General features: G+C 35.7%; 1 protein-coding gene across 3 annotated transcripts; it reads right to left on the minus strand.

The window, feature by feature from the left end:
- Positions 1-27: 27 nt before the first annotated feature.
- Positions 28-23,284, minus strand: LOC103933145 (protein SHOOT GRAVITROPISM 6). 3 transcript variants are annotated; one of them, XM_048567636.1, is made up of 51 exons: positions 23,123-23,284; positions 22,913-23,003; positions 22,744-22,798; positions 22,482-22,613; positions 22,324-22,395; positions 21,313-21,403; positions 21,093-21,188; positions 20,315-20,393; positions 20,135-20,198; positions 19,516-19,619; positions 19,210-19,315; positions 18,769-18,858; positions 18,509-18,586; positions 18,308-18,375; positions 18,132-18,231; positions 17,830-18,000; positions 17,549-17,638; positions 17,381-17,446; positions 17,069-17,167; positions 16,905-16,979; positions 16,585-16,644; positions 16,011-16,100; positions 15,508-15,629; positions 14,342-14,471; positions 14,177-14,256; positions 13,745-13,880; positions 12,718-12,799; positions 11,735-11,880; positions 11,165-11,245; positions 10,966-11,066; positions 9,072-9,310; positions 8,884-8,993; positions 8,623-8,751; positions 8,409-8,483; positions 8,204-8,337; positions 7,982-8,054; positions 7,699-7,830; positions 6,978-7,147; positions 6,771-6,893; positions 6,087-6,147; positions 5,885-5,980; positions 4,557-4,657; positions 3,365-3,470; positions 2,609-2,722; positions 2,381-2,455; positions 1,775-1,873; positions 1,455-1,526; positions 1,286-1,371; positions 1,090-1,183; positions 739-846; positions 28-646 (listed from the first exon to the last, which is right to left on the minus strand). In XM_048567636.1, exons 1-51 carry the CDS (start codon positions 23,160-23,162, stop codon positions 467-469), a joined length of 5,172 nt encoding a protein of 1,723 aa, XP_048423593.1. In that variant the 5' UTR covers positions 23,163-23,284; the 3' UTR covers positions 28-466. The 3 variants fall into 3 exon arrangements, with proteins under 3 accessions (XP_048423593.1, XP_048423594.1, XP_048423595.1); XM_048567637.1 differs by lacking the exon at positions 17,381-17,446; XM_048567638.1 differs by lacking the exons at positions 28-646; positions 739-846; positions 1,090-1,183; ... (5 more) ...; positions 3,365-3,470; positions 4,557-4,657 and adding an exon at positions 4,669-4,837.
- Between the last annotated feature and the right edge of the window lie 278 nt (positions 23,285-23,562).

Below are 23,562 nucleotides of genomic sequence, written 5' to 3' on the forward strand. Positions count from 1 at the left end.
AACCAATCAGCACACTAATATTCAGAATTGCCTCAAAACAAGAAACCATGAAACATCTCAAACCACACCTCCTTTGTGTTCAAGTTACAAATCGTTTGCCTAAAACCTGTAAAACCAATAGTACGTGAAAACCACACGAATTTACAATCTCCGAGATGAAGTTTTGAGTGCAACCGAATAATGTTACATCTATAACACACAAAATACACAAGCGACCCGAGGTAAATGTTTGATTTACAAAGATACAACACAATTGACATGATTTACAACAATTCGAGAAATTTATGGCCCCGGTAACCCTACATATTGAAGGTCAATGCTGAATTTCACAATTCTCCTACGCTGCTTTGTTCTGCATCTTGCAATGGGAATTCCATTTCACAGTCATCAAAGATAGGGATATCTTTCCTTTCACACAGATGAAGATGATCAATTTAATTTCTCCTTTATAGCTTGCTACTTCATTCTAGACTGAAAAATCATGGCCCTTTCGTATTGAGTGACTTGAGTCCGTACGATCAACTCGAGCTGATTTCCATGAGGATGACTTTGAGAATTTTAATAATAAACCCAGAGCAGAAGAGCACGTAGCTCTCACGACTGCATCTGCTGACTTACTCATTTTTCCTACTAGCGTTTCGAATACCTAGATTTAGACATGAATTTTTGTGAGTATACCATGTTACTCTTAGTTATGGGCCATGACATAAAAAGATAGAACTCGTGTCTAAAAATTACCTGCGCATAATATTGATTCAAGATGTGCTGATCATTGGACAGAGATAGCATACAGCTGGAGAAGTATATAGCATTAGCCTGAATTATCGGCCATGGTGCATCGAAAGCCTGTGATATCAAGAATGTAAGTCAAGTCATTTGGGTACCCGTATTGTGAAAAGAAGAAAGGGGTGGTGTAACCATCTGAATTGCAAAGATTATACCCATAAAATCATAGGGCTTTCATACCATAGTTATGAGGCCTACCACTATTAATGATAGGAAAAACACTAAATTTACTAGCCATTTAGCATAGCAACCAAAAAAAGAAAAAAAAATTGTATTGAAAATGAAGGTTTTCCAGTCGGGAACCTGTATTGTAGATGCCATGTAAGTATCAAGTCTTAAGGGATGATGCTGAACAAATTGCTTTGTGAGGTCTCTGACAAAACCCTCGTAGTCAGTTCTGAAAAGAGAAAAGTTGGTGTGACTTCATCTATCGCCATATAAGGGCTACTGTCATAATCATCTCATAAATTCAGTCCTCTGATAATATGTCAAGACATACCGATGATCATGATTGAAAGAATGCATGTTGAACAAGGGAAGGAGTCCATCCATTTCCAGTAATGGGGCAATTTGTTTCAGAGTAGTCTGTTCACCAGTTCAGAAAAACAAGTTAAAATTGTCTCCATGCATCTTCATGCACACGAGAAGTAATAACGGTAAGCAATTACCCGGCAAGCCTGTCTCACACTAACGTCATCGTCATGCAAATGCAGAACCAAGCGTGGGATTACGGTATGTACCTGGACATAGTATTACATTTTATAACTATATGAGCTTTTAAATGAAAACCTCTGTCAAGTTTCCATGTTATTCAGATATAAAGAATTAAGTGGTAAAAAGTTCTGAACAAAACTGTGCAACAAGTTACTTTCTGAAATAAACAGCCAAAAGAACAAATGAGAATGATAATCTCAATAATTTCTACGCTCATACGTCAGTTCTTCAAAAAGAAAGAAAGTTCTTCCTAAGATCAGAACAAGTAATAGACCTGCTCGAGAAATGCCTCATGTTGTGGACCAATTCCATAGTTACTTAGTGCTCCAAAAGCAGCAAAAGCATCAGCTCGCATCTTCGTATTTGTACATATCTGTTCCATACATGTTGTAATTAGTCAATGTGTCAGCACAATAAAATGAAGTACGCTACAAGCAACATGTAAGATGCCATCTGATTTCCAAATAATGTCTGATATTACATGGATATCCTTTGGCTGACACTTTTTCCTAAAATGACTTCCAGGATGAAAGGGAAGGCATACATTGTTCAGTCCACCAATTTTTCTGTTCTTCGACAAACTTCAAATTTTCCATGCTCTTAATTCTTTTTAAATCTATACTTACAATATTTTACTGACAGTCTAATACCAAAATTAGTAAAGTAACTTTGAGAAGAGATGCTCCTATTAACTGCAATCATAACTCAATTAATTTGGAAACATTTAATCAAATGTAAATTGCAATCAAGATATGGCAATGAAAGTCGAAACCACATTTAATCAGATGTAATCCTTGAATGACCAAATCAAAAATGAAAGAGGCAGCAAGAACCAAGAAAATAATTTGTGAACCAACATACTGAGAGTGAAGTACTGCACCTGAAGATTTCGAAGCCGCAGAGAAAGACTAAGCAAAATGGGATCCACAGCGTCCTTGGGTGACGACTCAAGCATCTATTATATTAAAAAATGAGTGCTCAATATTGAATTAATACTACAGATTAATGATTACCAAGGAAAAAAAGTGATCTAAGGAAAATTCTTAATATTTATATAACACACATGCTAATATTATACCCATCAAAAGAAAAGGAGGGAAGAATTCACCGTGAGCAAGCAAGAAACTGCAGTTAATTGCACCGATTCATCGGAATCATCTAGCAAAGCTAATGTTACACCCAGAACTTGAGCTGTGTACTGCAACATCTGCATAGATGGTATCTGCAACTCAAAAGTTCAAAATGTCAATTCCTCCAGAATCATAGAATGAAAGATGAAGAGAGAAAAATGAAATAAGATTTAAAACACGCAGTAGGCATACAATTCATTGTAAAGGACAGAGAAATAATGACACCAATTTCAGGCAGGCAGACAAACAAAGCCAGGCTTGAGAATGGACATGTAATTACAGGATATCGTCCAAAGACCAATAAAGCTATTTAGACGCACGAAACTGACACACTAGTTGACACTCTCTAATAGAAGTGTCTTAATAACATTACTCAACTCAACCAAATAATACTCTCTTCTCTTAAGGCCTAGCTCCTCTAGCTTGAGACTGATAGAACCAAAAGATGTGATAGCAAGAACATACTAATTAGTGAAAAGTAAGACATTATTCATTTTTGGATAAGGTAACCGCTTCATTTTTGAATTGAATAAATCAAAGGAGAATCAAGGGACAAATATAACATGGTGTGTAAAAGGATAAAACGCATGTGTGGAAATCATTTCCCACTAGAGAATTATGGAGGTCAGCTTCCCAGAAAAAAGCTGAAGAAATATAAAAGAAAACTAAATAGGAACATGCACAGAAAAACTCCAACACTCATTCCAAGCACTTTCGCAAAAGATTCACTTAACCTGTACTAGTCCTCTCAAACACAAGCGCCTAACTGTTGGAGATTCATCTGAAACATGTCGACACAATACCTCCACAATCTGCTCCAATAGGGATCCAAACCCATCACTGCATTATCAAGAATATTAACTAATAAGAATTTGGAATCAAAGGTTAACAAAATTATTCAACTAATAACACAAAAATGCATGAGTTAACAGTGTATTAAAAGCGTGAGGCATGGGCGAGGTGTCCGAGGGATAGCATGGCCTAGGCGTGAGGCGAAGCCTCACAGGACCTAAATTTTTTAATACATACACTGAGCGTACACATATGTTATATTAAAAAAAAGAAGATTATTAATCAATAATCACCTTGAGTACACAAATATTATAAATATATATACCCACACACACACACACACACACACACACACACACACACACACACACACAGAGACAGACAGACAGACAGACAGACACACACACACACACACACACACATATACATATATATATAATAGAGGATGAAAAGCACAATGAGCACACATATAACAATGCACGCAGACAACACACACATCCATTATATAAAAAAATAAAATCAGAAAAAAGGCAGAGAGACAATAGTGCAAGGAAGAGATATGAGGTAGTTAAAATCCTACCCAAAATTTGGGTTTGGGAGTTAAAAAAAAAAAAAAAGAAAAAAAAAAAAGCCAAACAGAGACGCCTGGACGCCCTGAGGCACGCCTCCGCCACCTAGGTGGCTCCGGCAACGCCTTCCGCCAACTCCCTCAAAACAGAGGCGGCACGCCAGCCTCAAAGGCCACCTAGGCGCGCCCTGAAGCGAGCCTTTTAAAACATTGATTAACAATGAGCACAAAACAAGTTAAAATGCTTGCAAAGAACTAAGATCCCAAGTACACAAGAAACTGAAGGAAATAGAGTAAACAGTGGTTACTATGCACATATTATTTGGGTACATACTTTATTAATTGTATCCTTTTCTATCAAATGAGTAAACATGGACAGGAACAACGATACGGACCGAGATAATTACCAAGATGAACAGAAAAGTAACAAATTGCTGAGAATAATGACATGATGGAAACAGAGTTTGCAACAAGAAGATCCCATGATATAGACATGCCATGGGAATAACAAAATTTTAATGTAACCAACAAAATGTAAAGTGTCTTTGTTGATATCCAACGCATACCTGTAGCGGACAAACTCTGACAGTGCAGCAGCTGCAGCTTCCCTTTGGTATCTTTGGTGTCGATTTAATGATTTACTTAAAAGTACACATACGCTTTGAACCTTTAAATAAAAAAGGCAGTATCCATCAAAAAAGAAAATGAAACCACAAGCCTTAATTTCCATGGACCATAAAAAACAGATTATGATATTTACAACACAGAATCACTTACCATATAAAGCTCAATGCCTCGTACTTAAATGCAAGCTACCTTTTTCAACAAATTCGCAAAATGTGATAAGCTTAAACAAATTGGAATTTTATTAATCTCGGTTTCTCGAATGATGATCTTTAAAAGAAGACTTCGGATGGTATTTTTTAGTGGAGTGAGCCCAAACGAGCGATTAGCACCATATTAACTTACTAACCAGTTAGCGCTTGAGCACTCATTGTACGACATACATATACATATATATGGGTTAGGATCCAAGGACACACACTGTTAACACCCATAGAGTCCACTTTGTAATGTATTTCAACGATCTGCCCGCCTATATTTTAGTCAATGTTTTAAAGAGCGAAGCCAAAGCGTTTCATGAATAGCCTCGCCTAGGCGATAGCCTCATGGTACCTAATACTTTGCAAAACAATCAAGCAAGCATGCCAAGCAATCAAATATTTGATTAAATTATTATTTCTCTAATTCACATCATAAAGTCATAATATAAAATTAGCATGAATTTTATATAACCCTTACCCAAAATGACGTCATTTTGGGTTTGGGAGGTTTCTTTTAAAACAAAATCGAACGCCCAGGTTGCCTAGGTGCCTAGGCAACAACCTAGGCATTTAGGCTAGTCTATAGCCCAACCGCTGGGCAGAGGTGTTTTTTTCACAGCCCCGCCCCCAAAAATCTGCCTAGGTGACTCTTAAAACTAGCTTTTTAAAACTTTGGTTTTAGTACATCATTATTAGATCATCCTTGCAAAAAAATTAGACAAATTTGAAACCATAAAGACATTCATTTGTAGTAAAGGAAATGGACAAATACAGTTCTACAAAGAAACTCTAAATTTAATCAACGGTCATATGGTGCATTTGGGTGATATTTGGTAGACATTATCTTTGAGGTAAGACATAAAAGATAGACGGTTGGATTGTTGAAATACATTATGGTGTGGGCCCAACAAAAATGTTTGTCAAAATGTGTGTCAAAAGCGTGTGTCCCCAGATCTTAATACACACACACACACACACACACACACACCTTAACTAATAAGCTCAAATATAGTTCCCTGTACAAAATATATTGTGAAAAATGATACACAGTCTTAAATCAAACCAATTACCTCTTTTGGTCTTTTTATCGAGACGCAACATGCTATCTCTCCAATAAGATTGATCCACCTCTCATTTTCATTTTGCTCCCCATCTCTGGCCAAAATCTATAGAAAGAATATCTAAATCACATTCCCTCCATGTTGCAAGATACAACTAAGGAATTCATAGATCAAAGAACTAATATAATTCCGTCTTTATGTGCTTTTCTACCTTTCCCATCTCAAGATCTCCAACACATTCACAGAACGCTTGGAATGCAGTTAAAAGAGCCCTGCAAGAGCATGAAAAATGGGACAAGTTTTTACAACATTTAACAACATTTAAACCTTACATGTGCTTGAAACTTACACGTGTGTGAGCATTTATATAGACGGCAATGTTCTTTCTATCAGACAGTATGATGTGACGTTAGCATCAAACTGCCAGTTAGAGGTAATATTGTAATTGCAGGTATCAACTTAATAACCATCTGGCAGCCTAATATATCATCGTCTCTTAGTATATAACTATATATAGCAGAAATTTTAGTCTAACAGACTATAAATTTGGACTATTGACTGAGGAGTGATGGGAGAAAGTTCATGTATGGTTTTCACATGGGCTTTGGTTTCAGCAAATTTTAAAAATTCATCTTTTTGAGTTATTTGTCTTGATTGGAAAGTTGCTATTAGTTAAAATTGTTTATGGACACTTCATAGCTGTTTCATTTTAGAAGGATTTATTTGCATTTTCACTGTTTTTTTGCATTGTTTTGACTTTGTGGACATCTTGTTCACTTGTGTAGTTGTCATGCAATGAAATCTCAGTTCTTTCTCAAAAATAAACAAGGAAAATTCTTGCATGCATCTGGAAAGACAAAATTATCAATAAACAAAAACTGTACTAGATCCTGACCGTAACGGATCATGTTGACCATGGCTAGCTAGACCATGACAACTTCCCAATTGGAGAGTAAGTTCAGCAAGAACAGAAGCATAGTTTTGTTGCACAGCTTTTTTTCCTATTTTACCACCACCTCTGCAACAAGTATGGAACATGTCAAAGTTGTCTAACATTAACAAATACTACTGAAATTTGATAATCAAAGCTGATTTCTGAAACCTGAAAAATGCAGTTACAGCAATAATAGCAGCTTGCAGAATGTCATCCTCCATTTGACCGTCAACTAAATGGCTAGGATTCTCTTCACCTTTAAGGATGGGATACTGATCAAGGACAGATATGACGTGCTCCAGGAACAAAGACGAAAGAACTGTATGCTGGGAAAATGCCTACAGAAAAAAGGCAAAATAATAAACATTAAAAAAATTTAGAAGATGACTGAATAAATTATGATCAAACTGAATAAATTAAATGAAGAAGATAATACTGACATACACAATAGAAACTCAAACATTGCATTGACAATATATATGTGCACATTGTATGGATACAATCACACATGAAAGAGAGGAGGAGGAGGAGGAAGTGGTGGTGGTGGATGTATCGAAAGGTTGTAAAATTTATTGTGTTTTCTTGCCACTCATAGAATCAACCTAATAGATGAAAATTAGCATTCAGGGGCCAGATTAAGATGGAAGTTTTTTCTTTCTTACTAAACAAGCAAGACATGAGACATTTTCAAGAATTATAGAACTCAATGTCTACGGTGTCACTGGCTCCTGTGGCCCAATTCTATTTCATTAGTGAATCTCGGTCTCTAACACATGTTTGATCAACCAATTAGAACCAGAAGCAACAGAATCAATATAACCATTTGAACTTGTAATATTTGAGCAAACAAAGAATTCATGACACATAAAAATCTTCTAAATGGACTTACATAAAATGCATCCTGCATTGGCCAGCCACCGCGTAGCCTAGATATATCTTTTGTTACTATGTCCCTTCCAGATGTAGCTAAAACTTCGTTGAAGACAACTTTCGAACTAGTGCTCTCAGCTAGAGAAGAAATCTTCTGACAGTTAAGGATTACTTGACAGAGGAGCCTAAAAAGAAACAAAATTATGCAGTTCGGATTATTGAAACACATTGCAACCCAGTAGTGCTGCATAAAAACAGGTATCTTTATAAGAAGAGTGCATATAATATGGGTAAAAGGATACAGCAGCAAGAGTTTCCTGGCGTAAATGCTTCTCAATCACATGGGCCGTAGCCATCAGCAGAGCTTGAGTTGTCCTATAACAGACAAACACACACATATATTCTCTAACAGGGTTACCAAACAAAAAACCTATTTCTTTACCAAAAGAAAGCAAGAAAAGCTCATTGCATTTTTCCCTTTTTCAAAATCTGTTACTGATTTAAAATTTCATTATTAGCCAAACCTTGAAACATCAGTTTCACTCAGCTCAGTTCCCCTTCTTGTGACAAACTCAATTACAGCTTGAATGGCCCCCTCCGCTGATTGCTTGATCTTATCGCATACAGCTGCTGTGCAACCATGCAGGGTGGCTACTAGCTGCAAGATGAAACTGTTGTGTTGTAGTATCGGTTTCAACTTTGGAAAAACAATAAAAAAAATGAACTTACCTCACTCTTTGTTAGTAATATACAGACAGAGGAAATAATTCTGTTGAAAACCTCAGATGGATCTATAGAAGCATCCTGGGTACAAAAAGAAAACCAAAGATCATCCTAGTGTTACATTTCCACCCATGACTCCAAACAAAAGATATGATAAAAGCAAAGTAGAGAATATTAAAAAAACAAAAATATGTATGAAAAGAATTGGCAATGAACCTACACTCCTCAAAATAGCTATGACATCCTCAAGTGATGATAAAGCCCTGTAGGATATTTCTATGTCCACGCCGTAGCTAGTAGTTGATGGCCGTGGAAGTGAAAGCGCAATGCTAAAAAGTTGATCAAGAATCTACAAAGACACAGAGAGAGAGAGAGAGAGAGAGAGAGAGAGAGAGAGAGTTCAGTCATAGAAAGTAATATTAAGAGATCCAAATGCATTTTAGTCTTCCAGATAACTATTTCAGAGACTTGTCCAACTTACCTGAGCGGACGTTTTTCTAACTTCCGAGTTAGTGTCTGCACAACGTGGAAGATACATAATGACCCTGTCTCCCAATGACAATGCATCACGACTTGGCAATACAAATGCAGCTGGACGTTAAACGAAATAATAAGAATAAGGATAGGTCAAATAAAAACTAAAAGGAAAGCTGTGTCGGGCGTTTTTACATGGTAAGTTGGAAAAGTTCCTATGCAAATTATGGTCAATTTGCTTGCTGTGCGTGCAACTTCCTTGGCAGCCCAGGGCACAATTTGCAGTGGTGCAAACTGTCCGAAACTTGAGAAGTATCTCATGTACTGCAAGACAACCTCTTCGCCTTTGACAATCCACAGGTGAAGAAACATACTGATCAATTTGTCTCAAGATATGGGTCAACTGCTCTGCTCGACTTCTCCCATCTTCTCCACTAAATTGTCATATGATAACAATCAGAAGCGGTATGGTATGTAAATAAAAGCAAATATATATGGAATATATGAACCCATGCAATTTTTAAATTGTAAGCTCACCATTATATTCCTAATACATGAAAAGTAGCACATATAACTTCATCATCATTATACCTTAAATCAGTAATGGAACACATATAACTCATAGGATCTAGAGAATATGCACATTATAGTGATGTTTGCATACAAAATATATTCTTTGGTCAATGATGCATAAGATACATTACGCATAGGTTTTAGGGATGGACAATTTAAATTATCAGATGTGTGAATTTGATATGCTCAACACGACCCCATGAGTACAGTGGAACTAGAGAAGCATCTATAAGAATTACTTCAGATGGAATGGAGCACATATGGCCACATTGAATTTGAACCTGAGACATACATGAATTTCCCACTTTAAAGTGTCCAACCCAAGTGTTTTAAAAAACTAGCCTCGGGGTGCGCTTAGGCGCCCTTGGAGGCAGGGCTGCTGGGTTTTCGCCTCTGTTTTGTGAGGGTAGGGGTAAGGTGGCGTCGGGGAGTGCCCATGCATTCAGTTGGGCCTTTTTTTTCCTTCCAATTCCAGGTCTATTTCTGCCTTTCCTCTGTTTCTCCCATTCCTCTGTGTGCCGTTCTAGTTTCAAGGAAGAAGAAAGAGAGAAAGTTTCTCCCTCCAAATCCTAGTGGCAAAGTCTAACTCTAACTCTTTTATTTTTTTTGTTTTTTTTATTAATTATTGCCCATTCAGATTCTGCCATCTAGCATTTTGATTAGCCAAGATTTATTTCTCTTGAAATTTCCTATAACTACTCCACTCAGCCATTATTTCCCTTAAATTCCCTATAATAATTGCTCCACTCAATCTTTATTTCATTTTAAATTCCCTATAATAGCTCCACTCAGCCCTTATTTCCTTTTGAATTGCCTATAATTGCAACATTCTGCCTTTATTTCCTTTCAAACTCCCTAGAATTGTGGCCAGTCAGCCTTATTTCTCTTGAAGTTCACTATAATTGCTTACAAGAAAATAAATACTTACAACATTTTAAGACTATATGACATAATTTCCAAGTACAACTACGCTTAGTAATGAAGAAGAACATATCATATTTGGCTTAGTTATATTTATATTTGTTTTGCAAAATATTATACTATATATATAATTATATATGCAATATATATTAAGTTATTTAGGTCCCATGAGGGTTCGCCTCACGCCTCACACCTAGGCGGGGCTATTCATGGAACGCCTTGCCTACGCCTCCGCCTTTTAATACATTGCCCAACCAACTAACAATGAATGAAGAGGTTTTCATATTTGGATAAATGAATGAAGAGGTTATAAATCTATTTATGGAAATGCAAGGCTTAGAATTTCATGACGGAATAATTTCAAATTCTCAACCTCTATCAAAGTGGAATCTCACCAATATCCAAAATTATTAGAAATCCAGAGATAGCATTTGGTTACTTTCATAGAAAAAGAAACAATAAAAAATTTAAAAGCACAGCAGTCAAGCAAGAGTTGGGAAAGGATGACAGATTAATGTGCACTCCCAAGAAGCATATATCATGTTATTTAAGATAAATGCTACAAGAAATGCATATATCATGTTATGTAATGTACCTTGTAAGAAGAATTGCACACAAGAGAGTGATAAGGTTGTTGATAAGAGGATTGATAACATCCACTGGATCATTTGGTAAAGCAAAGAACCCTAAGGTGGCCTGTCAAAATTATCACAATCAACAAGATGTATTAGCCACCAACCAAGAATTGGGTTTACCAAAATAACAAGTGCGTCAGAATAATATAAACTGCAAACCTTTAAAACATGGTTTCTGGTTTCAATTGTTAGTTTTGGCTCTACGGAGACCAACGTAGTACAGGCACTTAAAGCACGAGCCTGTAGAAATTCAAGAAGAGAAAAATTGAGAAAGTTACAACGTAAGTTAATCATTACCTTTAGGCTGTGTTTGTTTCAAAATTATGTTCCACGAACTATAGTTGGGAAACAAAATATATTGGAGAAAGTTTTCCCCTCATATTTAATTTTGATATCACATTGATTAGATTTCTTGACAGTTTCTAAAGGGAAATAATTGAAATAATTGTATAACGATTTAATTGAAATTTTAAGTTTCTGAAAACTTGGCTTCATAGCTCTTAAAATTTTATATTTATGGTTGTAGCCTTATAGGGAACATATTTTTCGGGAATCAATTGCCAGGATTTTCCTAGTTGTCAGATAAATTTTGTGGGTCAAACGCAAAGAAAATTGTGTTTTCCCAGAAATTACTTCTTTTTTTTTTCCCCCAAAGTTTTCTCTCTTTTGGAAAAACAAACACAAGCTCATTGCATACCACGGATACAACCAATACTGTATATTACTAACTTGTGTGTGCAGAAATTCAAGAGTAGAATCGGAGAAGCTTTCACTATCATCTCGGCCCATCAGAGTTAATATATAGTCAAGCATTTGGTCCCTTCTTTTTAATGGAAAGGATGAGCCATTTTCTGCAGCATTAATGACAGCGCGACCTGAAATATCAACAATAAGCTTCTGTTAAAGATGCATTGTACTAACAGTTGCATACCATCTAAATCATTAGGCATAGAACATATGTGTCCAGCAACAGATTTTTCAGCTTATGATAAACTATAATAAATAGCAATATCTCGCATTATTTTGGCCAATATCAAAGCCTTTTCCTAACATAAACATGTGTACACTACACCATCACCCAATGTATTGATAAATTATATCACTATCAGCAATATCTACCATATCACCACCTACGTCTTTTAGAGAGTTTAAGTTAGACTCTCCAGCATATATGTGTCCTTTAGCATGTACAATTACACTAAACCTCAAATCATTCTATATCCCAACTTTCCTAAGATTCGACAAATATCTTAGGTACATACGAACAAACAGGCAATTCATTGAAAGCAATCTGGCTAGATGGGTTAAACATTCCGGAATCAACCCTATAAGAACCACATGAACAAGAACCAACCACACCAAATGGCCTCAAACCCTATGGAAACACACATGAAAGAACAAAATTTCATGTGCCGATCAAAAAGAAAAAATTAATTCAAGAGAAACCTTACTCTTAGCAAGATGTATCCCAATTCAAGAGAAACAAGCTTAGGTGAATTTTTTTCCTTTGAGCAAAGTTTTACTTGGTGTCTTTTTATCACTGATAATGGTAAAAAGAAGAAACAGAGAAACAAGTGCTGGGGATAACTCTGGGAGTTCAAACTTAAAAAGAAAAACATGGAAATAAACCAAATTCATAAATGAAGTTCATGCAAGTTTTGCAAAACAATTTTCAAAGTAATTATAAAAATAACACCAGATTTCATACAAACCTAGTAAATCAATAGCAGTAATAACTGCCTGCTTTGCAGTGGGATGTCGCACATGAAGAAGCCGAGAGAGCATATTAGTCCCCTGCAAGAGAAATAAGTAATCAATCTTTTATTGCAGAAATTCTACAAAACTCACTAACACACTTGGCCATATTCAATTCATCGTGAGGTCAGAATTCAAACCAATGCAAACATCTAGACTTTTAAGGAATACTCACTTTAACATTAAACCACCAAAATCATTTGTCAAACCTCAATAACTCAGATTTGTATGATCTTCCTCTCATGTTATTGACTCTTACTGTACTGTATTCATACCTTCCGAGGAAGAAATTTGAACCCAGCGAGAGAGAGAGAGAAGTTGGTACAAAGACAAACTTTGGAAAGACCTTTAAAATGCTTTGAATTTTTCTCAAAAAACAAATGCTTAATAGTAACTGGTCTAAGAAGTTATAAATTCAAAGAGAAAAACAGGATACCTCTTAAACATATTAAGTAAAAGGCATTAGACATTAATTTTAATTACACAAATACAATATCTGACAGTGGCAGATTACTATGTAAAAGCTCACTAAAAGGAATCTGAAATCAAAAGGTCATCACTAATTGCTTGCTCAAAAATCCATGTCATGGGACCACATGACTTTATTTCTGGTATAATGTGTGAGACTACAGTTTGAATATGTTGTAATAAAATTCAGGCCATTAGACCACATGACTTTATTTCTAGTATGAATCAACAATACTCAAACTGGATTGTGCTAAAGAGCTATTCTTAGCCAAGTAAACGCATATGAATGAATGGGTAACCAGTTTCACCAACATCTCTAATTAGAAACAATGAAAAATGAAGGGGTAAGCTTATGTGGAGCACAAAGAGGATATCTCTATTTTTTAATTTACATTTTGTTTTCATATCATTAGCAGTTTCGCAATATAAGTTCCCAGAATATAAAGAAAAGAGAAAAACATAATCTTGTTCTTTCTTGGTAGTCAGAGGGGCTAAGAAAAGGACGAGGTATCATACAACAAGTGCGTCTATTCTGGCTTCAATAACCGTTGATGGAGCATATTTTGCAGCATATCCATACATTAGAGCCAAAGCAGCATGTATATCATCAGATTCTTCTGTTTTGAAATCATCAGAGAAAAAAGATAGGAATCTGCAATATACGAAGCAATGTTTATGTCATAAACCATAAGAAATATATATATTTTACAGATCCACCTAAAAAGTAAACAGTGAATTGGAACTCAGAAATAAAAAGAACCAGAGGGGGGAGAACCTAGAATCCACAAATTGCATCCAGCATAATATTTAAAGTACCAAAATCTTTAAAACAAAGACAGCAATGTTTCTGGGGCGGGAGAAGAGAGAGAATCATACAGAGAATCTAACAACGTAAACTCAATAAAATAAATGCATCAATGTATAGAATTGAAGAAGACTGGTAAGAACCTTCGGAAGATACTATCCCCAACATTATCCAAAATGCCTTTCAGCTTTTCCAGGACAGTGTCCAAGTGGGATGCTGCAACCTGGAAGGAGAGAGGCCAAAAGTAATGAATCACAAACCCCATAAAGATGGAAGAGCAGAAAATAAAACCACGAAAAGTAAGATACCAATCCCATGGCTTTTGCCAGACCAAGCCTATTGGTTGGATTTGTGATGTTAGCTTGTGTATACATCCAATCTATCTTATGACGGACATAAGCCCTGTCATTAACTTTTTGAAGAAACACGCCAAAGCAGCTGCAATAAAAAAAATTACAATTACATATTGAGCACCTCTCAAATCAAAGGTTTCAAGATAGCTTCTTGAGTTGAAGGATGGCCACAAAAGGCCCTAAGATTGGTGTACATGGAAATTCCAATAAATATAGAACCAAAATGATAACTGCTGGCCAAATTTAAGCTTACATTATGAGTTAAAAGCTGTTTTATACTAATACATGAACTAAGGCATCACAATGCACCTCAGTTAGATTTCTGCTTCAGCATTTTTGAGGATCATTTTGCTAGGAAGTTAACGTGGGTAGTGTCAAATGCTAGGGACACTTGTACCCGTCACAATTGCCCAATCTCAATTTGGGTAGTATTGAACTACAAGGGAGACGGGAACGCCATATGCTCAAATGAAACAAAGTGCAACAATAGTACAATACACTTATGTAATAGATAGTTTTCACAAACAAAAAGGGAAACTGGGGTCTTCTACTCGATAAACCTTCATCAGTAGCCCTAAACAAAGCCAAATTACCAATGTGGTGGTGCACAGTAATTTAGAGCATTCAAACTGATAATAGAACAGTAAAAGATAAGAAACAAATAAAAAATATGTCAGAATCTAACTAAAACCAAAATGAATGATAAACCAAGTATTACAATGTGAAGCCAACGTAAATATCAACTTCAACAAATCAAGATTCCAACCCATTCAGCATCAGAAGATGACAGCACAACACCCAAAATCCAAATTACTGTACTTTCCGTTTGCCAATTATTTGCAAACAACCCAACGGATTACTTTTGCAGATAAGAAACAAAATTTCATTAAAACCAAAATATTAAAAAGCTTAGTGTACAAGATGTCCACTACAAACAACACAATCGAGGAAACTCAATCTACCAAAAATAGTTCACACACCCAACGAGTATTAAGCCAGTAAAAGACCTGTCATTGCTAATTTGCTAACATTGGAAAGAAGATCTCCTTTGGGAGCATAATAATACAATATGAATCTAAACATGCTTTGGAATATCAACATTGGTTTAAAAGCAATAATACCGATGAAGAAGTGCTGAGTGTTCATCATCAGATGTATAAAGTTCATATTGTTGGGTAATAGCATTCCCAAGGGATCTCATCCAGTCAGCATCTTGAATCACATCCAAAGATTCTGCAAAAAACTGCCAGACAAAACAAAGAGATGCATCAATCTTATTGTCAGTGAGGACATTTGTTTCAGCTGCCTTTTATATTATTTTTCACAATACTAACGAACGTGTTTAGACAGACACAGTTTAGAAAACAAATTTCTGAAACCGTTCATAATTTTTCTTGTTCATTTGGAATATAGCTCTGAAATTCAATGGCCAAGAATTAGAAATTCATGTTTGAAGAAGCAATTAGAGTATGCTTCCATTGAACTAATTGATTAGCAGTGGAATCATGAGTTGATATTTCCATCATCCCCAAAGCCAACACGAGTCCTTTACCTAAAAAACAATAGGAATGTTGCTGAAGAAAGGAACAGATATCACTGAGTTCCACAGTTGAACTGAACTTACATTGATTATCATGTCGTCCCAAGTTTCTTGATAAGAAGGATCCTGCTTTAAATCTTCTGTGTCACTAACATATGCCTTTAATTTTGGAATCTAGAGCTTACCAAAGAAAAAAATTAATTAGACTATATTACTAGCCATTTTATTTTTCTTGTACTTGAGTCAAGAGAATACAACAACGAAAATTAAACACTTTAGAGTGAAACGTTTTACCAATTATTTTGACAGGAAACAAAAATTTGAAAATCTTAACAAAAACAGGAAAGAGAAGTCTATCACGAATATAACAGAAACGCCTCCACCTCCAACAGAAAAAGTACAAAAGCAAAAAAAATCATGAAACAAACTAAAAAGGGAACAGGGAACTCTGCGAAAGAAGTTGCGTAAGACAAATCATATCATAATCTGGTAGTGCTTTTTCTTTTGTTTCTTAAAGTAAAACATTTTGTAGCATGGCTATTTAATAAACCAATTAAGTTTTGAAGATATGAATTTACTTATAGCCCAATTATAAAATATTCCAGCTCTAACAAGCTCTAGCTTAAGTACTGAAATTTTTAGCTGCATAATGATATACCTCATCTTGCCAAAACAAGGTGATATTTTTTGGAAAGAGAGGCGCCAGATGACAAAGAACCTGCAATGCAATACATGAAAACAAATATTTCGTCATTGAGGATTACAAACTATCTCAGAATAAGATGAATAATCCCCAGATCATAAGCAATATCATTTGTTTAATATTTTGTTTCTTTGAAAAGAAAGAGAACAAACAATATAATGAAATTCCTCCACTTCCAAACCTTCTAATTTTATTTAAGAAAATCATAATCAACAGCATAAGTACAGCTCATTTCCAGGCTAAAACCACTCTAAAAGGGAATAAGATATGCATACTGTCAAAATCTGACTCGCCCGCTGCTCCCTTGCTAAAGGATCATGCAAAAGCACCACCAAACGAACAAAAAGCTCCTTAAAACACAATTAAAACAAGGGTTTCTGGATCAATTTTTTGTACTGCACAAGGAAAAGTCTAAAGCTAGATTTAGAAGGAATTCTACCTCTGGATTTGGCAAATCAGCACGAGCCTTGCACTCAGAGAGCATGATATCACTATTAGATGCTCTATGCCTGCACAATTCTGAGATGCATCTGCAAACCTGTAGCAAGCAGCCAATGTTCAATTCATTGGGACGAATTATACAAAATGCATTCAATAAATCACAAGTCCACCAGAGAAAAGAAGGAAAAAAAAAAAAAAAAAAAAAAGCAAAACTGCATTTTAAATAAAACAGCTAAAATTTGGGTATGTAATATAACTTCCCTAAGCAAAAGGGATGTATAATAATATAAGGATGTAAAGGATGTCCTACCATAGCAACTGCACCAGTATAAGCCTGGGGAATAATCATCTTTAACAGAAAAGGCCAAAGTATATGCTGCAGACAAAAATATGTCAAACAATTTTTTCTAATTTACGTACGTGTACACAAAAATCCCTTTAAAAGCATAAAAAATGTACATTTGTCAATTTGGCATACCTCCATTTCAGGGATCGTAAAAGTCAGCAGAAGAAGGCCCTTTTCACAGATTGCCCTCAACTCTGTCGGACAAATTGGCCCAATCTTCACCTTAAGAACAAGAAGCTAGTATTAATGTTTAAAGCATCTGGGAGGCAATAAAAATTACTTTTGTGGAATCTCCCCCCACAAACATTAAGATTTCATCAACTTTAAAATCAAAATATAAATTTCTTTTGTTGTAGTTAAGTAAGATCAGTAGCAGCATTAGAACTTCCAAATAAATAAAATCAGATACGAACCTCTGATCTCTTGTATTGGAAAGGTATATAGGGGTTGCCTGATGCATCCTTCGACCTCTCAAAATCACTTCTATCCTTATCTGTTAAAGAACAGTGACGCACAAGATATTCTACAAACAGCTCCCCGGATGGACCAATTAAGTAACAATGAGAAGCCATAACGACTATCAACTACACCAAAGAAAATGCAATCCAACATTAGGACATAGGAAAAGCAAGAGTGTTCTACTGAATGTTTAGAAGAAAATAGAAAACAGAGAAAGGTGCCTAAGGGTTAAGAACTATAAGTTCATACGACATACCTCTGAAAGCGCCTTTCGGACACCTAAATTTTGCTCATCTATCAAGAACTGTACAGCTTCAACAAGAAAAGGCCGTTTACTGTGCCAAGCTTCAGACAACCTTCAAATAAAATCATAAGAATGTTAGATCATGTAAGAGAATCAAAATATTAATTACCAACAAAAGGTCAAAAAACCTTGGTAAGAGATGTTTTAGAACACATAGTGCACCAAACGTCAAAGGTTCTTCCTTCAATCTGCATTTCTAGTAGCAAAAAATAAAAAAGAAAAGAGACTATTATATTTTGAAAACTAATACATAAAATCAACACCAGCTCCACGTTTACTCTAGATAAACACTTAGTAGTAAGAAGAAACATGATGGAAAGGATACGTACATTTATAAGGAAGACAAATAAATCCTCAGGGTATATCAAGCCAACTGTCAGGAAGCAACGCTGAACTTCGTTGTAAGTCTGCCCAGAATGGAAACAACTCAAACATTGAGAAAAAGTAAAATACCAAATTAACAATTGATTGCTGAAACGGTTAGCCATCAACATCTGCAAACAACTACAGAATCTCTATGGACAAAGTCCATGAAGTAAAAGGCAGGAACTTGTGTTATTTGAACAAAAAATAAGGAACACATTTTAACCTTCAGTCCAACTGAGAAATCTGAGTGTTCTTTGTTGTCATTATTGATGCAAACCACCGGCAGGAGTGTTGATAAAATAATTGTAAGCTCCTGAAAACCACCATGAGTACAAAACAACACAATATAAACAATACTAGCATCGGAAAGAATATTAGTAGTATTCCAAAAGTAACTAATATTAGTAGTATTCTGAAAGTAACTAAAGCTAATTTGGCCTATGGTGAATAATATGGCCATACTGATGGCCTCACTTTACTACAACACATTAGGTGTTTCATTCCTTTAAAATTGGTCACAAGGTTGAACAGGAAAAAAACGCAGCAGTTCTTCAAGATTAAAACCATCAACAAGCTCAACTTTTCTGTGCAAGAACAATATCTAAAAACTTCAGCACCAACAAACTAAATAAGAAAAAAAAGAACATAATATGTTTTTCATTACCTCAAAATCAAGTAAAGGAGGACCACTTTCTGACAGTAAAGAAGCATTTAAGAGATTGTGAAGACTGCATGTTGCCAAAAAGGTAATATCTTGATCTCTTTTATACCTGGTCGACGGGATAAAGAAAAAGCTACAAACGTTACTGACGTGTAAAAAATTTAGTGAAGGTGTGTATATCCATGTATGCCTTTGAAAATATACAAGTGCAATACAGGTTTAGGAACTATATCATCAAAGACTTGTCTACAAAACATTTATTTATAGTGCAGGAGCAGGAAGTACAGTTTCATGATAAATCAATCTTACAATTCCAATATTGTGGGGACAAGTCTGGGTAAAGCCGCCTTTAATTGTGCCCGGTTAATAAGGCCAACCATCTGTCCTAATGCATCTACAGATGACATGCGAACCTATTCAAGAAAGAGTTTATTAAATTTATAGAAACCAGATTCCAATGCCATTAGTTCTCATGTCTATAAAAACGAAAAAGTGTAAAGTATCATACATCCAGCAAGAGAGAGAGAGAGAGAGAGAGAGAGAGAGAGAGAGAGAGAGAGAGAGAGAATCAGAAACAAGGGATACACGACACTCACTACGTAGGAGTGTTACACTCTACCTAAGCATACAGTTGGGAAGAAAAAAATATACCTTTGGTAAAACTCTTCACAAATTTATGGCCAACTAAGCATAGATACATGATTCATCTTAAAGAAAATAGAAAGCAATTAAAACAATGAGGCACCATTAGAGTGAAATAAGAAAGAAGACTAAAATGTGTTTCCCAAAATGAAGTATTTGACTGAGTTTAACTTTATAGTAATAACAACTACCAAGATGTAGTTGCAATTAAAGGTTGTGGGAAAACAAAATCACCATGGAAAATAGAAATTACAATAAGAAATAGAAACAACAATATTTTTCAAACCTTTAGATCTCGTGAAGCAGCCCAAACTTTCAATAAAAGCTCAAAAACAGAATTCAGAAATGACCTGCAGTAAATGATATTCATTCATTAAGACAAGAAGTATAAAATAGGCATAGGAATAAGAAAATAACCAGGACTGAAGAAACTGTAATGCTAAGAACAACTGATAGTTTATCTCACATGATGTCACCATCCAAAGGTGAATGCGAAGGGATATCCAGGCTATACTGCCAAACAGCCTGACACCAGCACTTAATAGCTGAAAAGAACAGGAAGATGGTAAACATCGTTAGCAAACTTATTGAGTAAATTAGTATAGTATATTTTATTGAACCTGTGTCAAACAATAAGCGGGGAGAGAGAGAGAGAGAGAGAGAGAGAGAGAGAGAGAGAGAGAGAGAGAGAGACAGACAGACAGACAGAGACAGAGACAGAGACAGAGAGGTAAAAATATGTGCCTAATTGCAAGTATTTTAAAAGATCTTGGGCATCTCTATCCATTGCCAATTGGTTTTTGGTTGAATACTCTAATCCTATCATGGAAGTGTGGTAATTAACAGGTGACGAATGGCCAGAATTTCTCTATAAGGTTGGAGACACCATTAATACAAACTTCCATAACCTTCTCAAGTCACTCTGAAATGTCAAATGAACAAATGTGTTAAGGGTTTGATTAGGTTAATTAATGTGGCAGCCAACACACAAACCTATTTTCTTTTGTTCTTGATTTTAGATGAAAGAATGACATGGAACCAGTGTTTAAAGTTTGTAAGTTATACAGTGTGTTTTGATACAAACTTTCTTATGCAACTTTGACCGTGTTTACTACAGCATTTAACAAATAGTTCCGCAGTCTACCAAATACTCAAGACCTATTTACACCAATTTCACTTCACAATATTAGAAGCAAAGATCAATTGAACAAGAAGGGAAAGTGGTCAATAACAATTCAGCATACCATTAGCAAAAATAGGCCGATGGGCATCTCGTACATTTCCAAGAATAGGTAGAACCCGTGAAAGCACACCTTTCAATCGTGGGGTGAACTGCAATGCTTCAATAAGATTAAAGCAAAAAAGGTATGGCACATTTTAGTTTAATCCAAAATATAAAACCAAGTAACATATGGGATCCCAAGGTGGAAGAGAAGCACAAAGAAAGGAAAGTTTAATACTAACCATCAGCATGGGCAAAGTCTGCTAGTATCTGAACCATAGCTGGTAAAGCTGAGTTTGGCCCAGGCAAATGAAGAAAAATTTCTTCCATCATCTGCCAAATCAAGAAAAGAAAAGAAAAGGCCAAGTAAAAGAAGACTTAATGAAGAATCTCACGGGGAACTGGGAAGGAGCGAGGTAGGGAGGACAGGTAGAAGGAGAGGTAGTGTGTATGTGAAATCATAGTATAAGTGAAAATCGTCCATTTCTGCTAAAGATTGGGGTTGGCCCAACATACCACAATCCAAAGAAAAGGGATGTGATCAGTCAAACAGAAATATATGCTAATAAAATATTACATTATCAGCTTTAGGCAGAATTACTGAATGCTTCTCAATTATTTAAAAAATGGAAAAAGCCTGACAAAGCCCCAGCTTAAACAATAAATAATACTGTAGATTTGGTTGATGCAAGAACTTTCTAAGAATATTGAGATAGCTTGCCCTAAACAGTAAACATCCAGGATCATTTAAGTCTGGGAAGACAATTATATTCCAAATGCAGAGGCAGTCAGCCCTAACTAAGCCTCTTGTTATTTCTTTGCAAGGTTATTTTCTCATTAAAAAAACTGCCGAGCAAACAGCAAAAAGTATCCATATAAACCATTTTTACCATTTTATAGCCAAAATTGAAATTTTTACAAAAAATAATTGCTAAATCCGTATCATAGCATTCCAGTGTTAGATTTCAGTTACTTTGGTGAGTGACAACCAAGATTATGGACAAGCCATTTTTTCCGTTGTACAATCTAAGCCTCAAAGTGGGCTTTGTAGATAAGTACCTTGGCAGTCAAGTCATCCATGATATTTCTGATTAAAACAAAATGTCACATCTCACAGGCGCTTGAAAGAAAAAAAAAGAGAATACTACTATTTTTCAGTTCATCCTAAGAGGTGTTGTATTAAAAAAAGAAAGATAATCAGTTCAAAGATGTAAATGAAAACGTAAACTATGTTGTAAAACTACAAAACTTACTAGGTCTGGCAAATGTCTGCCGATTGAAACAAGAACAGCTGACGCAGCTCTTTGCCAGTCCGCATTGAGCTCCTAAATCAAAGAGAACAATTCAATCATGCAAGTAGTTCTACTATGAGATCAACAAAGCATCATCAGGACGAAGAACACAAAAGTACCTTCGAGGATATGATTTCGGCCGTTGCAATCTTAGCAAGCTTAGCCATGAAAGGAGGGTCGACATCATCCTTGTCCAAGGCTCGAACACCATATGCCATTACTTGGAAAACCCCAGCCATGTTACCAAAACGCTGAAACAAACATACAAAAGAAACCGAACAAAAACCCAAATCTCACTACACATTCAAATTGATAAAAATATAAAAACAAACCATAACAAATGCAATTCCAAAATAATAGACACAAAGGACTGAACTTTACCCGACGCCCTCCTCGCGAAATGGCCGAACAACAATCAAGCACTAGAAGAGGGTTTCTGCAAAATATCAATTGCAGTTCAATATATATCAGTGTACACATATAAACTCAACATATAAATATATATATATAGAGAAAGAGAGAGAGAGAGAGAGAGAGAGAGAGAGAGTACAGAGTAGCAACGTCCTTGAGGGAGGCAATGGAGGCCTCCCTGACGATGGGAGATTCATCAGCGAGTAACGAAACCAAAACTTGAACAGCCTCTGAGATCAGAGCTCACCAAACAGTCAAAATTACAATATCAGAGAGTCTCAATTCGGAGAAAAATTAAATAAAATATCAAAATTTAATATTTGATTGTTCAATTGGCAACTGAAAGTACCTGGAGCGGGAATTGAACTTCCAGAGCTCGAAGACGCCATTGAAGAACCAGAAGAAGAAGGGGAAAAAACAGGGATGGATGTTCGAGAAGAATACACACACAGTTTTAAGAGCCTGCGGCAATTTTATTTCCCCCACAAATTTTTCAACGGTAAACGGTAAATTGTTTTGCCGCACCAGATCTAAACTCCAGTCGGTGACACTTTTCGTTACGTGAAAAGGAAGCTGTGGGCTTTTATTTACTCAATCGTCGACGTAAACGAGCCCAATGGTATATGTGTGTATCACAAACGAGGCCCACATTGCAAATTGAATCCAACTCGGAGCTGATTTTCACATGCTCTTTTTCTTTTTTTTTACGTTTTTATTTTTTATTTTTGGTTCATTGGAGCCTTATAATTTGGAATGCTACTGTTTTAAGGACGTGGTCATTGTATTCTG

This window comes from the organism of the source record quoted next, unplaced genomic scaffold, assembly GCF_019419815.1.
Source record: "Pyrus x bretschneideri cultivar Hongxiangsu unplaced genomic scaffold, Pyrus_bretschneideri_v1 Contig45, whole genome shotgun sequence".
NCBI lineage: Eukaryota > Viridiplantae > Streptophyta > Magnoliopsida > Rosales > Rosaceae > Pyrus > Pyrus x bretschneideri.

Excerpts from the sequence above, each read along its gene's own strand:
- LOC103933145 (XM_048567636.1), bottom strand. The coding sequence starts at position 23,162 with ATGGCGTCTTCGAGCTCTGGAAGTTCAATTCCCGCTCCAG. Across the intron at positions 12,800-13,744 it reads CCAGAATAGACGCACTTGTT|GGGACTAATATGCTCTCTCG; the intron begins GTATGATACCTC and ends TTTCTCTTGCAG. Across the intron at positions 8,338-8,408 it reads TATTACTAACAAAGAGTGAG|CTAGTAGCCACCCTGCATGG; the intron begins GTAAGTTCATTT and ends TTCATCTTGCAG.